General features: G+C 41.8%; 1 protein-coding gene across 5 annotated transcripts in view; it reads right to left on the bottom strand.

Moving 5' to 3' along the window:
* Positions 1-15,017, bottom strand: part of vps13d (vacuolar protein sorting 13 homolog D) — a 62,876-nt gene that overhangs the window by 16,671 nt on the left and 31,188 nt on the right. For 3 of the 5 annotated variants that reach the window (XR_005207177.1, XM_037771821.1, XM_037771823.1), the window contains exons 30-44: positions 14,662-14,886; positions 14,244-14,539; positions 12,824-12,957; positions 12,261-12,416; positions 11,709-11,895; positions 11,349-11,423; positions 11,036-11,236; positions 9,894-9,983; positions 9,200-9,340; positions 8,960-9,088; positions 6,491-6,565; positions 1,683-1,788; positions 1,001-1,153; positions 292-427; positions 144-191 (exon numbers count right to left, since the gene is read on the bottom strand). Coding sequence is in view for 4 of the 5 variants with exons in the window: in XM_037771821.1 (XP_037627749.1) it covers positions 144-191; positions 292-427; positions 1,001-1,153; positions 1,683-1,788; positions 6,491-6,565; positions 8,960-9,088; positions 9,200-9,340; positions 9,894-9,983; positions 11,036-11,236; positions 11,349-11,423; positions 11,709-11,895; positions 12,261-12,416; positions 12,824-12,957; positions 14,244-14,539; positions 14,662-14,886 (2,152 nt within the window). In the remaining variant the exon portion in view is untranslated. The remainder of the gene's footprint in view (positions 1-143; positions 192-291; positions 428-1,000; positions 1,154-1,682; positions 1,789-6,490; positions 6,566-8,959; positions 9,089-9,199; positions 9,341-9,893; positions 9,984-11,035; positions 11,237-11,348; positions 11,424-11,708; positions 11,896-12,260; positions 12,417-12,823; positions 12,958-14,243; positions 14,540-14,661; positions 14,887-15,017) is intronic. The other 2 variants (XM_037771824.1, XM_037771825.1) reach the window with 1 other exon arrangement.

Here is a 15,017-nt window from a genome sequence, read left to right as displayed (position 1 = left end):
GGGATTCACACACAAGACAAGTCACCGTCAGGTTGCAAGTCACCGTCCTGGTGCATAATGAGCATCACAGCTGCTACTGTGGCAATGAAGTCTATTCTAAATACTGTACTTTAACTGTTCACTGATATAGAAACAAGACTTACATAAACATGCGGATGAATGATGTTGGTTCTGCTGATAGGACTGCCAACCTGTGGAAGAGTGAAGGAGAAAAAGAAATGTTTCATATCAAACTCTAGGCCAGTTTGTCAACATTATCGACATGAACTCTGTTTCTTTACTTGTGCTCACAGTATTGGAAGAGTTGTTTCTGTCCGGAGCCGCATAACGGAAGAAAACGCCCACTTTGTCCACAGACACCGGCTTGACTTGCTCCCATCCACAAACCCGGATCAGCAGCTGGTGCAGCTTCAGCTCATGAGTGTGTCTGCAGAGGAGCAGGCAGTAAGGGATCAGTGATACATTATCATAAGCTACAGAATGTATTGTAGAAAAAAACAAAACTCAACATCCCCCCCATCATCATTTACACTTGACCTGGGGTGTCAAACTAATTTTAGTTCATAGTTCAGCCACATATGCTCAATTTGATCTCAAATGGGCCAGACCAGTAAAACCATTGCATATTAACACCTCCAAATGTTTCCCTTTCTTTTAGAGTAAAGAAGTGCAAGTACGTTCTGAAAAATCCATTTACAAAACGACTGATGAACACACACAAGTATAACAGGAAGGAGAAATACGGACAAGTAAAAGACAAATCTGACAGAATAGAGAAACTTCATAGATTCTTCATGCATACTATCCTGTCAGCAAAGCAGACAGCCTATCTATTCATAACAACTATTCCAATTTCAGACAGACGCTAAAGACAGTTGTTGTTGAGTTAAATGTTATCAAACCGATAAGAATGATGGCCAAACCTATCAACAGTTTCATAAACAATTTCATATTCATTGAACAAAATCCACAGGTGCTGTGAATGTGGATCAGATCATACCGATGGCGGAGCTTCTCGCGGGCTTCAAACTCGAAGGGAATCTCCTCCCCAGGCAGCACCTCTCTCCACTGGCTGATGTTGTGAGTGTCATCGGTTCCTGGACCGTGGACGTCTGAGATGGAGTCTGCACTACTGCTGTGAGACAGCGCCACCCTGTGGGGAACATGTGGAGACAGTTATCTGAGAATAGGTTTCTGAACTCGTGTTGGAAGTGTGTGCTGGTAGAGAACCCTCTCACTTGTCTAAAATTAAATATGTAATGTAACTTTCTCCACACCAGATTTAGTTTAGTTTAACAACATGTTGTCAGAGCTTTGCCAGAAGGAGAACTGACAATGCTACTAGTATCAGGATGGCATTGTTCAAATGCAGTTTGTCCTCCAGTATTGTCATACCAATGTTATTGTTAGCTTATCGATATAAGTTAATGTTAGCTTGTTGATGTTCATATCTAACATGATATCATGCTTAAAACATGAAATGTAGGATGTGTTTTAAAAACGATATGTGTTTAATATTGCAAACAATAAAACTGATGGCATGTCCTGGTTAACTATTATGCTATTAGATAATTTTTTGAATTATTTTATAATTGCTGTATTATCAGTCTAGCTATCCCTATATGTCAAGCATGCTGGATCTCCAGTTTGTAGCACATGGAGGTGGTTCTGGCTACACCTACCTTGTGGGCGTTGTAGTCAGAGTGGCAAACCACATGGTACATCCTGTGTGGTTGCGCAGAGCGTATGGCACAAACGGCTGCCTCCTCTTGGACAGCTTGACTTCAGCTGGAAACAGAAATGAAAACTGAATCAGAGAGAAGCTGAGCGGGCTTGGCCTCTTACTTTATTCAGTAGTAACTTTAGCAGCGTATGCTCAACTCTAACAGTCATGCGTTTGCATTCTTCTTGGGCTGTGTGAGACCTAAAAAGCAGACAAGGAGCAGGTTCCTTGGAATTCTTTGACTTTAAAGGGGCACTCCACTAATTTTACACAAAAGGATCAACTTCGTTGTCACAAGGACAACTGCTGTACGGTATCTTCTGCGGCTCTGGAGGCTTCAAGACAATAACTCACAAACAGAAAACTGAAGCCTACATCATGAATTAGGGGTGTGAAAGGACTCATCCAGTGTCCCAACTTTATAGAAATCACTGGAGTACCCCTTTAAAAAAAGCAACTTATTTAGAAAAAAAATAAAAAATCAAACTCATAAACTTGCAATTATAACAGTATAACAGTTATAATTGGTTCGGTGTATTTTTCATGTTCAACACAGAACATACAGTAAATACAGATCAATGGCAATTTGGCAAACATAATTTCCTAGAGGTCACTGAAAGTAAACTGAACACAAAGTTGCTTTATACAGCATTTTGCTCTATACTTATCATCACGCTGTATTATTGGTATTTTCAAAATTTTACAAAATGCCAGAAAACTCTTACAAAAAATACACACACGTATAGGTAGACTGCAGATATCAAAGACATTCCAAGACTTACCATAGAACAAAGAAAGGGCCTTTCTCAAACCACCTCCTACACCCTCTCCCTACCCATTTCAACTCCATTGGCACGTTCGCGTGGAGGGTTCGCCATATTAAGTGCCACCTCGAACCAATTAGCGGGGAGTGGAAGTGGGTTATATAACCCTTCAACAGCGAGCCTGCATCGGCCTGCATCGATAACGACTTAATGGCAACGTGCAGCAGCGTTTTGTGTTTGTTATGGAACACGCTCCGCACAAATGTGAGTTCCATGCAACTACCCGTACCCGTACAAACATAAACTGCTCAACCTAAGATAGACATTTAATATTGTCATACAGACGTTAACAACTTCAAGGTAACATTGTATTTAGGATCAAATGTCTCCAACTCTTAGTTCTTTTAAATCAAAGCTTAAAACGTTCCTGTTCGCTGCTGCCTTTTATTAAACCAGATAATGATCTTATACTGCACTATAACTTTTACTCTTGTGTCTTATACTCTATATCAGCTTCTATTCTAGCTTTTTATTTTTAGCTTGTTTTTATTTTATAATCTTTAGTGTTTTTATGACTGTTTTAATTATGTCTTAATGTTCTTTTGCACTTTGTCGCAATGTTCTTGAATGTTAGTGTAAACCACTTTGAATTGCCCTGTTGCTGAAATGTGCTATACAAATAAAGCTGCCTTGCAAACGGAGTGGAAGTGGGGAGGGTCCAGTTTGAGAAAGGCCCAAAGACTGGCACCAGTTTAACCTCTGTGTCCAGCACTTATTTATTTTCCAGACTAACCTTTAGTTTATATTTAGCAGATGGAAAAACTTCAATGTATTCCTATATAGACAAAGTAGTATAAAAACTACCGGACACAAAGGAACTGCCCATATTGTACAATCAGATAATACGATAATCAAATGTACCAAAACACGCTACTCTACTACAGTACATCCTACACATTGTCTAGTCTACAAAATCATAGAAGGCTACTGTGCTATAATGTCAAGTGAATTTTCACAATGGATTCACGACTACTGGCCATGCAGTGCAAAGCAAATGACAAACACGTCATGCTGTTCAGGCAAAATACAAAGCAGAGAGAAACTTCAATCTGTCCGCAGAGGGGGAAAGACGAGACAGGCTATGATCTGAATATCTATTAGTGAAACCTAACGAGACTGTAGTCGTCACTACTCAGACCAGCAACACCACTGAATATACAGTCAGTCATCATTCAGTTGTGTAGCAGATTTAACTGAGCCACAGCCAGACGGGATAATAGCTCTAGGATCTTTCCAGGGCTTTCCAGCAGCGTGTCCTCGACTATGGGGGGCCAAGCTGAGAGGCGGGCCTGCTGTGGTCGGTTCTTAAAACTGTTGTGTTGGAATAAACTAGTGCAACACTATGGTCCATTTCCTTACTCATAAGATTGATTTAATTTAAGTATTTTGAATCCAGGACCCAATCCCAACCTCCCCCCTAAGGCCTTAAACCCTGAACCCTCAGGGACTTGACTGACGTCACCTGGTAAATGGTTGAGTGTGAAAGGCTGCCAGGGCTTGAAATGGTATAAATATGAAAGGGACTTTGCGGCACCAATTGTGGGTTTTTGATTTTATGCTTTTTACTGCCTATTTGAACGTCTTCCAGGCTCTTGCCTTACGAGACTAGAGGTAACTGTCAAAAAATATGTTTAGTTGTTTTGTCAAAATTCATTAAACCGGCAGTAAGCAGAATGTTTTTGGCATCATTGGGCAAAAATTCCATAATAAACTTTCAGTATATTATAATTCAAGTGTTCTGAGAGAAAACTAGACTTCTGCACCTCCTCATGGCTCTGTTTTCAGACTTTAGAATATCTAACCCGTGACGAGAGACTTTGGCCAATCACAGGTCATTTCAGAGAGAGAGCATTCCTATTTGCTGTTCATTCAACGGAGGCAGCTGTCAATCATTCGCGAACTCCGATCAAACGGTCAAACTAGGCAGCCCTGATCAAACGGCTCTTTCTAACCGTAGTAAGGTAGACAACGAGCTACAACCTCATTTTAATCAAAACGAGCCGTCCTTCGAGCCAGAAACATAACATCGGTCTCTATAAAAATAAAAAAATAAACAGTCAGCTCTCGTATTCATCTTTTACGACTTGTTAATTGTTTTCAAATCCCCACATCTTTATTTTCTCAATCCCAGTACAAGTTTAACCATCTATCCTGTTTGCCACTCACATATAACAAATCAACGAAGGCATAGGTCACTCCTATTTCATGAAGAGGTTTTGAATTTCTACATATAGACAGAAGTTACAAATTTAAATGTTTAATGTGAGATTTGAGTAAATTCCACTGGTTTGAATTTTTTTTTGGCATAACTGCTGTGGCGCTTTGAATGACAGCTGATCAGGGACCAAATGTATTATGCTCAAAATGCATAAGCCATTTCCCACACATTAAAGGGACTATTTGTAACTTTGTAAGCGTATAAATGTAGCGGGTCGTCACACATGCACGCTCGCATATGCGCGTTCGCGTGTAGCCGCTGTACCCTCCTCCTCTGCCTGCTCGCCTTCACTCAGACAGCTCAGCTCGCTCCACCTCTAGACGTGAACGCGCGCTCACTCCACACTGCAGAAGAGTTAGTTTAGCTCTGAGAATATCTAGTGAATGCACAGGGGACGTTTGTGCAGAAATAACTGCTGCAGCTCCTCCAGACCAACAGAGGTTTTCCGTGTCTTGTGAAGTGACCAAGCTGTGCAGAGATTTACGTTACCCTCTCGTTACTGACCGGGTGCCGGTGTCTCCTCTGCTCTCTCCGGCTGTGGGCGGAGAGAGCAGGGAGACATGCTGCAGAGCCCCGCTGCCTCAGCCTGCACTTAGGCAGGAAAAGCCAACACTAGGATCAGATCTAAATCATGTTCATGGAGAGACCTTCGTCTGGTCAGCTAACATTACTGCCGAGCAGCTGAAATATAGAGTGATATTGTGGTTTTAGCTGACGTGTGTCGCCTCACTGTTTTGAGTGATGCTCGTTCAGGTATATTGAGAGCGAGCAAGCGCGAGCCCGATGCTGACTTTCGTTGATTTCACGGCCACAGGTGTTGCTGTTAAGAAGCATTTCTGAAAGTTACAAATAGTCCCTTTAAGTGGTATATTTAAAGACAGAATGTGCTCCGAGGTTGGGACGATAAGGTGGAGATAAAAAACAAGGTGAGAGAAGCAATCTATGGCTATGGCTGCAGTTGTGTGTCTCAAATAGTCAAATAAAACCTATAGGCCTACAGCTGTGTGGCTCCCCCAAATTTCCTTTTATACATTTTTCAAATATAAAATAAGGCAATGGCTTGGCTGAATACTAGATGGTTATTATTTACTGAGGGAGTGTATCAATATTGCCCAGTATGCCCACCTAATCAACATTTTAAATTCAATATTTAATCAATAGCCCATGTAAATCAATTGCTTTCCATCTTGCATTAGTTCAGAGTTGTAACTAAACCTTTACTGATAATCATTGCCCAGAGTTTCATTTCGTGTACGCGCATGTGAACGCATATGAACGCTTATAAACACTGTTGGCATATCAAACGTAATAAAACAGTTGTAGTATTTCACTCTCACTTTTGTCACACACAGTGAGCGCGTAGGGCTGTCCGGCTCTTGCGGCACGCTCGTGTGTATGTGAGAATCTGGTGCGAGGTAGCAGTGAACACATGGTATGGGACTTTCATTGATATGGCCCATTCTCTCAATAAGCAAGCGGAATGGAATTGATGATTTGAAGGAAGGACTGAAACGGCGCTCTGAAATGAGCGCCGAGTGGATAGGCCGATGCACTGATTACTGTATGGTGGCCGGGGAGGGTTTAAACTAATCATTTAAAGCTGCGATGCCCATGATTGATCTCGAAGCACCCATGGGGAACACTTCATGATGACTGAATGAGAGCTTTGATACTGAATGTGCTGCTGAGGAGAGACTGTCTGGGCGACTAAACTCTGAACTGTACCTCTGGCGAGAATCTGCTGCTCGAGGCAGGTCAAGGTGGCTGTGCTCCTAGTTCTAAGGTGAGCAAGAGGAGCACCTGACAGCAGAGAGAGAGAGTTACTACACAAACAGAGACACATGCAGAGGCAACACACAAAGGGGGGTTAGAGGTTCATCATCCTCACTCTGTACTCTGTGTTGGCAATCTCTCTGCAAATCAACACGTTTATGAACAGTGCAATGCATGCTTCACTTCAAGTCATCTCCCTTCTATTTACATGTGTTCAGCATATCAAACCAACAGATCACAAGTCCATTCAGTTCCTATTCAACGGAGGGACAAGGAGAACTTGGCAGATGAGTGACAGGTTTTCTGGTTAATTTGATTGACTGATGCTACTAATGTCGTTAGCACTTCTTAGCTAATATTAAAATAAACGGAATATTATAAAAGGCCGGAGCAAAGCAGCTCTTCTGCCTACAACTCTTGAGATTAAAGCAACCCATCAACCAAGTTTCTCATATGATGAACGCTCATAACTAAAGTAACCAACCAAAGCCCTACCAATCCTAAATCAGCCACTTTCAGGATATCTGGTGTCGCTTTTCTTATTATCAACAAATCCCGTGAAAATATCAAAACCAACAATGTGTTAGTCTGTCTTTGAATACTCCGTGTCTGTGGCTCTCAGCTCCAAGTCCATCGGTTCCTACTGAAGACGTTAATCTTTAAAAAAAACACCTCACAAATATATAGTTTCATTTTATGAAATGTTACTCAAACAGGAGGAAATGGACCATTTGCTGGGGACTATTTTCAGCAGCGGATTAATCCACATTTGTTGCTCCAGTGAGTATTTGGGGCAGCAGGATGGTGTATGTGGGATTGAGTCAAAATAAACTACAGTGTGTGTGTGTGTGTGTGTGTGTGTGTGTCCATAATGATGAAGGAACATGTCACCCAGTGTAACAGTGTGGCTCACGGATGTGTTTTCATAGTTTTTGGACAACAATGGAGCTCTATGGCATAGAGGAAGAACATATATTAGGCTAGGGCTGCATGATTATGACCATTATTCATAGATTTTAGGGACAAAATATTTTTATTGCAATTTCACATTTAATTAAACAGAGCACTTCCATGTTGTGCTACATTCCAACTGCCAAAAACTCGAAAATGTTATCCTTTTACTTTGTCATTGTCATCTATGTAATGGTTATTTGCAAAAAAAAATAAGAAGTGATTGTATTTTTATTGAAATATTTGCTTTGACCTTTCTAATTATGTATTGTAAGCCGCTTAGAGCTAGTGTTGGGAAGTTAAACAGGTCATAACTCCCTCTCTATTATCTATTTTGTAGTGTTGTGAAAGAAAACATCTCCAAACAACAGGATTTATTCAAGTTTGAACATACATTTGAACGATTTATGATAGCGTTATAATCTACCATCGCCCAATCCTCATTTTACTGAGCAGAACTTGAACGCACCGTAATGGAGCTGTGTAGCTCCGTTCTGTCGGCAGATACGACGAGCAGGTCACTGGAATGAATTACAATATAATAAGTGTTCGATTAAGTTAGTTGTTCCGAGGTTGTTTGAAGGTTGTTCCTCCACAGCTTATTTTGGACTTGCAGTTGTGACAAATCAAAGTTTTAAGTTTTCTTCACTCATGCTGAAGAACTTACACACCAACGTGTGACGTTACTGACTGTGCCGCTGTGTGTGTCGACGTAAAACCATCATGTGGCGGCTGCACACGTGTGTCTGACCGGCAAAAAAAAATCTGATATGAGACTGCTGAAAACCGTCCGACTTTCATCGGCTGCTGAACGAGGGAGCGTCTCTAGCTGTTAGTTTAGGAAGCGCTTGATTTATGCAGCGGAGTTTTCTACGTGCAAAGTATTTTTAACGCCAATATCGCAGTCGATCAAGTTCATTTAATTGTGTGAAGCCAAAATCATGATTGCGATTAATATTCGATTAATTGTGCAACCCTATATCAGGCTATGATACACACACAGTACTTGTTAGTAGATACATTCACTGTTGGTTTGCTCTGCACATGAGATTTGTTGACAAGAAGAAAAGAATTGAGTATCATCAGGCTTGTAATTAACACAGGCAACAATGTTTTTTAGTGTCCTTTTTAAGTTGCTAGATACACAAATAACTGACCAAAGATCCAAAAATACTTTCTTCAATGTGTATTTTAACTGTTCATGCATATTGTGTTGCCATGTTAGCATGTTCGTTGTGGCTAGCACTGGTATTTTCAACTACAAAGATGAAATCTGCTAGCACAAAGATAAACAATAACAGTCACCTGGCTATTCTGGCATCTTTTCTTCATTTTGATTTCTTATCCAGGATGCCATACCTGGCCATCCATGAAATAAATTCAAAACATACTTTCGACAGAGTATTTCTGTGAAGAAGTTCCTCACTACTTAGTGATTTCTTTGTAATACGGTGTGTAGCTGGAACTCACTCTGTCCGAAGCTGGGTGGGTCGACCGAGGAGCCCATCCAGGGCAGAGGGGGTGAAGACTGGGGGGTCTGCGGTTCCTCCTTGTTACAGTAGTCAGCTATCCAGGAGCTCTTGGTGGTGTTGTATTGTTCTGTAAAGACCAGATTAAGTGGTACTGAATGATCTGACAGAACGCTGTTCAGCCAGCTGTGCAGCCCCGTGTAGAGAATGTCCAGAGAGGCGTGCTCCATCCTTTACTCACCCAACAGGACAGAAGTGAGGTTGACATCCAGTCTCTGCTTGGCTCGAATCCCCATCTTGAAACGTGGAGGGTGGAGACGGCCGGCGGCCTGCTGCTGCCAGGACAGGAAGCAGGGCCAGGGCTCGATGAAGGGCTCCCAGCCTGGCACACACACACAAGCAAACACAGAGTAATTTACTGTCCTAACTAGGGCTGTCAATCGATTCAAATATTTAAGAGCGATTCATTTGTTTTGATTGTCCATAGTTAATCACGATTAATCGCAAGTGAGTGGGCAAATATACTTTCTTTATGCAAATGTATATGTACATTTATTATTGGAAATCATTAAACAACACAAAACAATGACACAAATTGTCCAGAAACCCTCACAGGTACTGCATTTAGCATAAAAAATATGCTAAAATCATTACATGGCAAACTGCAGCCCAACAGGCAACAACAGCTGTCAGTGTGTCAGTGTGCTGACTTGACTATGACTTGCTTATCTTACTTGCTCAATTACTTGCGTGATTATCATGCAAGTAATTAACACACTCCAAATTCAACATCTTATTGTTGGGAGTAGAAATATTGTTTTAGTATTTTGACAGATCTGAACAAACAGGGAGCTTCATGGTGAGGAAGATGTGTACAATATTATATAATTGAAACATGAAGTAAATGTTTTAATGCCACAAGTAAATCTTATTACCCGATAACTCTCTGTTGTAGTAATCTCCTGACAGAGTGAAGCTGGCGTTTCCTTCCTGAGTGGAACCAATGCGCTGCAGCACATAAAGCCCTGCAATAACAAACAGAGATACAAGATGTTCATCCGCAACTTCCTGTATGTGCAATTATTTATCTACGAAATGATTTGATGTATTTTTTTTGTGAAGCACTGTTCGTTGTGTATGTAGTGTGGTGATAGACTCTTAGCTATTTCTAAAAAGGATAGTTCGGGTGTTTTAAAGTGGGGTTGTATGAGGTACTTATCCAGAGTCAGTGTATTACCTACAGTACGCTCCCAATTTCCCAACAAAGCTATAATCTGGTACGGTGCATCAAATGGTGACATTCGAAGCCACCAGACTCCTTTGACAAAAACAGCAATTTTGCCTTGCAGAACATGGGAGTTGCAGGTCTACCGCTGCCTCGATCGGTTAGTTTGTTTGTGTTATTTAAAAACAAACACACAAACAAACTAACCAACCAGCAACTCACGTGTTCTGCAAGGCAAAATTGCTGTTTTTGTCAAAGGAGTCTGGTGGCTTTGAAGAGAGCATAGATAACGGCTTCAATTCCCCGTCAGACAGTCAGGGCTGTCTGAAAGCGAGGTAAATATAGCATACACTTAAACTGACTTAAACTGCCAGCCCTCAACAGATTGTATTCACGCTCTATTTTGGCTGAGAACTGCGCGTATCACGCGGAAAAAATTAGGCGACACACTGCGTATCTTTAGCAGCCGAGCCGCGTTGCTAAAGATGTGTCTTCTGTACAGTACCGGTCCAACAGTGTGCCTCTACGCTGGATATTTTCAAACTCTTTCTTCATGTGGGTTGAGATGTAAAAGGTTATGTCAGCTTTCGGTTTCTTCAAAGATATAAATTCAATTAAAAGTAATGTAATTCAAAGTTTGGCTGTGGTGGCTTGAAATACAAGAGGTAGGAAAAGAGGTAGAATCATGTTCTGAGTGGAGTATCCCTCTTAATTTTGTAATACCGTGATGTAATACCGTCACCAGAAAAGCCAAAAGAAATACTGTGATATACATTTTTTGGTCATATCGCCCACCCCTATCTTCATCATATGTTTGATGATACAGATGTATCTTATATAAATGAGACTTACTGGAGAAGGTGACCTCAGCCAGCGGTATGTCACAGTCCAGACAGTCATCGATGAAACAGATGCACACACTCTCAGCCTTCACCTCCACCCCAGACAGAGGAGCTGAGTGGCTGCTGGAGCCAGAGTCAGTCCTGGCTCTGGCATGGCCCGCTATGTTCTCAGCGTTCTCCAGTAGCCATGTGGCAGCCTGGTCCAGCTGGCCTGAGGGACGCATTATCTGTCTTTATATATAGCTTTTCATGAAATAATGGTGTAAAAACTTTGTGCGTTCTACAGGTGTGGGGATCAGGGCAAGAGATGAGATCTCACTCACCTTTACAGTGGATCAGGGCTCTTTTGCAGTCCTCTTTCCTGAAGCCAAGGTCTTGTAAACGGGTCAGCTGGCCATCTGTGGAGGCAAAACACGCATTCATAAAGAGCTTTTCTTAAAACAGCAATAAGCAATGGAATAACAGTATAACTAAACAGTAGCCGTGCCAACTTTTAATTACATGAATAATAACAATTCCAATCAATTCAATATGTATCCAAACTATAAAACCTTGATGTATTTGGACACTGATAATAATTGTGACAAAAAAAAGTATTTTTTGAGATTGGAAAACCTTCTGAAAAAACATTTAAATTTACTGTGGAATATTACAAATCACTCTATACGCTTGTCTTCACATACCTATGAGGGCCTCGGTCTTCAACCTGAAGATTTCTTTGGGTGTAGCCGTGAGCTCAGTGCTGGGTGCGGTGCTGGCGTCAGAGTCAGAGGGCAGCGGAGAGCTCGCAGTAGGGATGGACTTGGCGATGGCCAAGAAGAGCTGAATGTCGTTGTAGGACAGACGGATGTCGAGAGTAGGAAACTGAATCTGCCAGAGAATCACAATTAAGCACAATTAACGGGGCAATCCAGGTTTACATAGTCAAAGTCACTTCGCTACTAATGGCGAGTAACAGTTAAAAAATGTCTTCTGTGGTTTTGCTTTGTCAAGTCTGAGAAAATGACTCGAGTGGCGTGGCTGTCTCAGCTTGGTCTCGGAGACTAGTGTTACAAACTGAAGGCGTGAAAAAAAAATTTAAAATTGTTGTCCCCATTAGTCACTTAGACACAAAAATATGGGAAAATAGAGTCCAGGTTGAAAAATACAGAATTTACCCTTTAACCACTGCACCGCTTTGCAGCCCCCAGTAACATGTTGCACATCTTATTTTGGTTTGAGTGCTAATTCCTGACCTCCAGCAGTGGTGGGATGTCCTCCACATTGAAGGCGTCCAGTAGACCTGAGCTGCTTTGGTATGTGGGGCTCCCACACAGCTCCACCTGTATATTGACTGGGTCGATGATGGACAGCGCCGTCTCCTGCTCACTGCCCAGCCGACATGAGAACACCTGGAGGGTGACAAGATACCTCTGAGTCAAAGCTAATGAAATATGATCTGAATATTGGGTTAGTAGCTATTAGCACTAATGCACTGCGTACCAATCCCATATTACATACTAAATCACAAATATCACTATGTACTGAGCTTCACTGTATACTTTTTGGCCATTAAAGGTAGGAGGAGAATGGAGAGGATGAGTTGGAGTTAGAGAACACAATTAGTACTTAAAGCAGTTTCCTGGGTAGAAATAATAGTATTTGCAATGGAAAGTACAAGCACAAGAGAAATAATAATACTAGTAGCAGTAGAAGCAGCAGTGTTTCAGTGCTTTCATCATCTATTTAATACAGTAAATCAAATGTCAGTAGTAATGTTTTGAACATGAAATGGTGCTATGACAGCGGGAGACGTCACCTCTATTCCTGCGAGGCTGCCAGAGAAGGGTCTGTCCAGCAGACGGGGTTTGTAGGTGAGTACAGTGGTGCCTTTCAGAATGATGGCGTGGGTATCCAGACAAGATGAGTCCTCCACGACCACAAACTCCGTGCCTGAAGATACACACAGGCCAAGAGTTCATATAATGAACTGTGTCACAGTATGGAAACACTTTGGGTTTCACACATTGCCAAGAAAAGCAGAGCTAGACATCATGGACAGGAAACGTTATCGTATCGCGGTAATGTTGCGGTCAAGCCGGCCGTCACTCTCATCTCCGTGGTGAAATGGGCGGACGCTACAACTGTAGAGCACCCATATACTGACATTTATGTTAAATGCATTCAAACGACCCCGATGGAGCTGACCATGGATGTATAAAGAGAACGGAGCTGATGGGAGAGCTAGCAGCGGACTTGGAGAAGTTAGGGGAAGTAAATAGGTGTGACTACGTCCAGTTTTCAAAATGAAGTGTTAACAAAGGGAATTGTATATAGAAAATACATATACGGAAATAAGATTGAAAGATTATATTCACCAGAAGTATAAAACATTACATGCCCCTTGTAAATTAAAAAGAACATACCACTAATTTGTGAGGGAAATGTCTTTATTCTTTGATATTTTAGAAAAAACGAAATAAATAATTCCTGACAATGACTGATATATTTGACTTCAGGTCACGTTAGACTACATACATGCTAAAAATCTAACATTTTTACTGTAATAATTTAAATATTTTCCAAAGTAAAAGTCCCTAGAAGTGTATGATTCAACTTTTTCCCATGGTCTAGTGTTAAAAAAGTTAACAAAAATCGCAATATCGAATCGCAACACTTAAAAAATCCCAATGCATATAGAATCGGCGCCCAAGTATCGTGATAGTATGGAATGGGGAGATTGTCCCAGTCCTACTAAATAGGTACTACAATGTGGTTGCTAAGCTATTCTGGTGTCTCTAAGTGGATGTTGATTCTGTGTGGTTGCTAGTGAGGGCTGTAGTACTAGCAAAGAGTATAGAAGCCAAGAGACGAAAAAAATCGGATGTTTTTTTTTTTAACAGCCACAGCCGCCATTTTGGACTGATTAAATTTATATTTTATTTTATAGGCGCTGATGTTGCAATGGAATGAACAACAGACTTTCACTTCTTGGCAATATACATTCTTTGGTAGAAGTGCCACTAACGGTGTTGACAGCAGCATTAGCAGGAGCCACAGAGGTCCAGCTCCAACAAACACAAGCATCAGTTCTAAATAACCAAATGTTATTAATTACCAAGAGTTGGATTTGGAAGAGTCTGTGGCCCCCCTATGTACATATTTATTGTATTTAACAGCAATCAAAGACATTCAGGGTATACTCGTATCTTCTCAGTGACTGATCATTCTTCACTGACCTGTGACGTTGATCTTGACCTCCAGGCAATGGTCCTGGGTGACCGGCACCGTGGACCTCTTGGTGACCACACCGCTCTTGACCGTCTTCGGCATGACGGCCCCGGTGGTGCTGGAGGCGGCGGGGCCAGAGTCAGTGCTGGTGTTGCTGGGCCAGCGCTGACGAGGCTCGGCACCGCCTGACGCCTTCTCCACCGGCACCCGCAGGAAGTCGCGAACCAGCTGAAGCCAGTCGAAGATGAGAAAGACCCTCAGGTTGTTGAGGACCACCGTGAAGCAGGAGGAGTCGCGTGTGGATCTGCGGGAAAGTGGAACACAACTTATGCAGACCGACTCTTTACTATCCAACACTACCTAAAATCTCTATTTCTACTTATGTTTGGAAATGTTCCATGGGCTTGACAATTCCCACAGTGGTACCTATAATGCAGTTCCAGCTGCAGTGTTGCCCGGTTAGTGCCTGTTTTGGAGGGCTGGAGGATGCAGTCAAAGACGTTTTGCCTTGCCCTTTCAGCTCCCCCAGTGCTTGTATTCGGCCCGTTGCACCGAGTGTCGTATGCCAGCAGGGAGTGAGACACCAAGTTGACAGACTTGGATCCATTGGACAAACTCTCAAAGAGCAGCTTGGATTTCATGAAGTCAAACCTTTGCAAAAGAAATACAAACAAAATATTAAAACGGCAAGATAGATAAAGTTCTAGTTTACAACTCTCAATTATGACACAACACAGCGATTCAATCTACATCTACCATCGAAGGTTTTAGATGAACTACTG

Source organism: Sebastes umbrosus, chromosome 6 (genome assembly GCF_015220745.1).
Source record: "Sebastes umbrosus isolate fSebUmb1 chromosome 6, fSebUmb1.pri, whole genome shotgun sequence".
NCBI classification, from domain to species: domain Eukaryota; kingdom Metazoa; phylum Chordata; class Actinopteri; order Perciformes; family Sebastidae; genus Sebastes; species Sebastes umbrosus.
The sequence above is the reverse complement of the archived record's forward strand: the minus strand, read 5'-3'. Positions and strand labels throughout refer to the sequence as shown.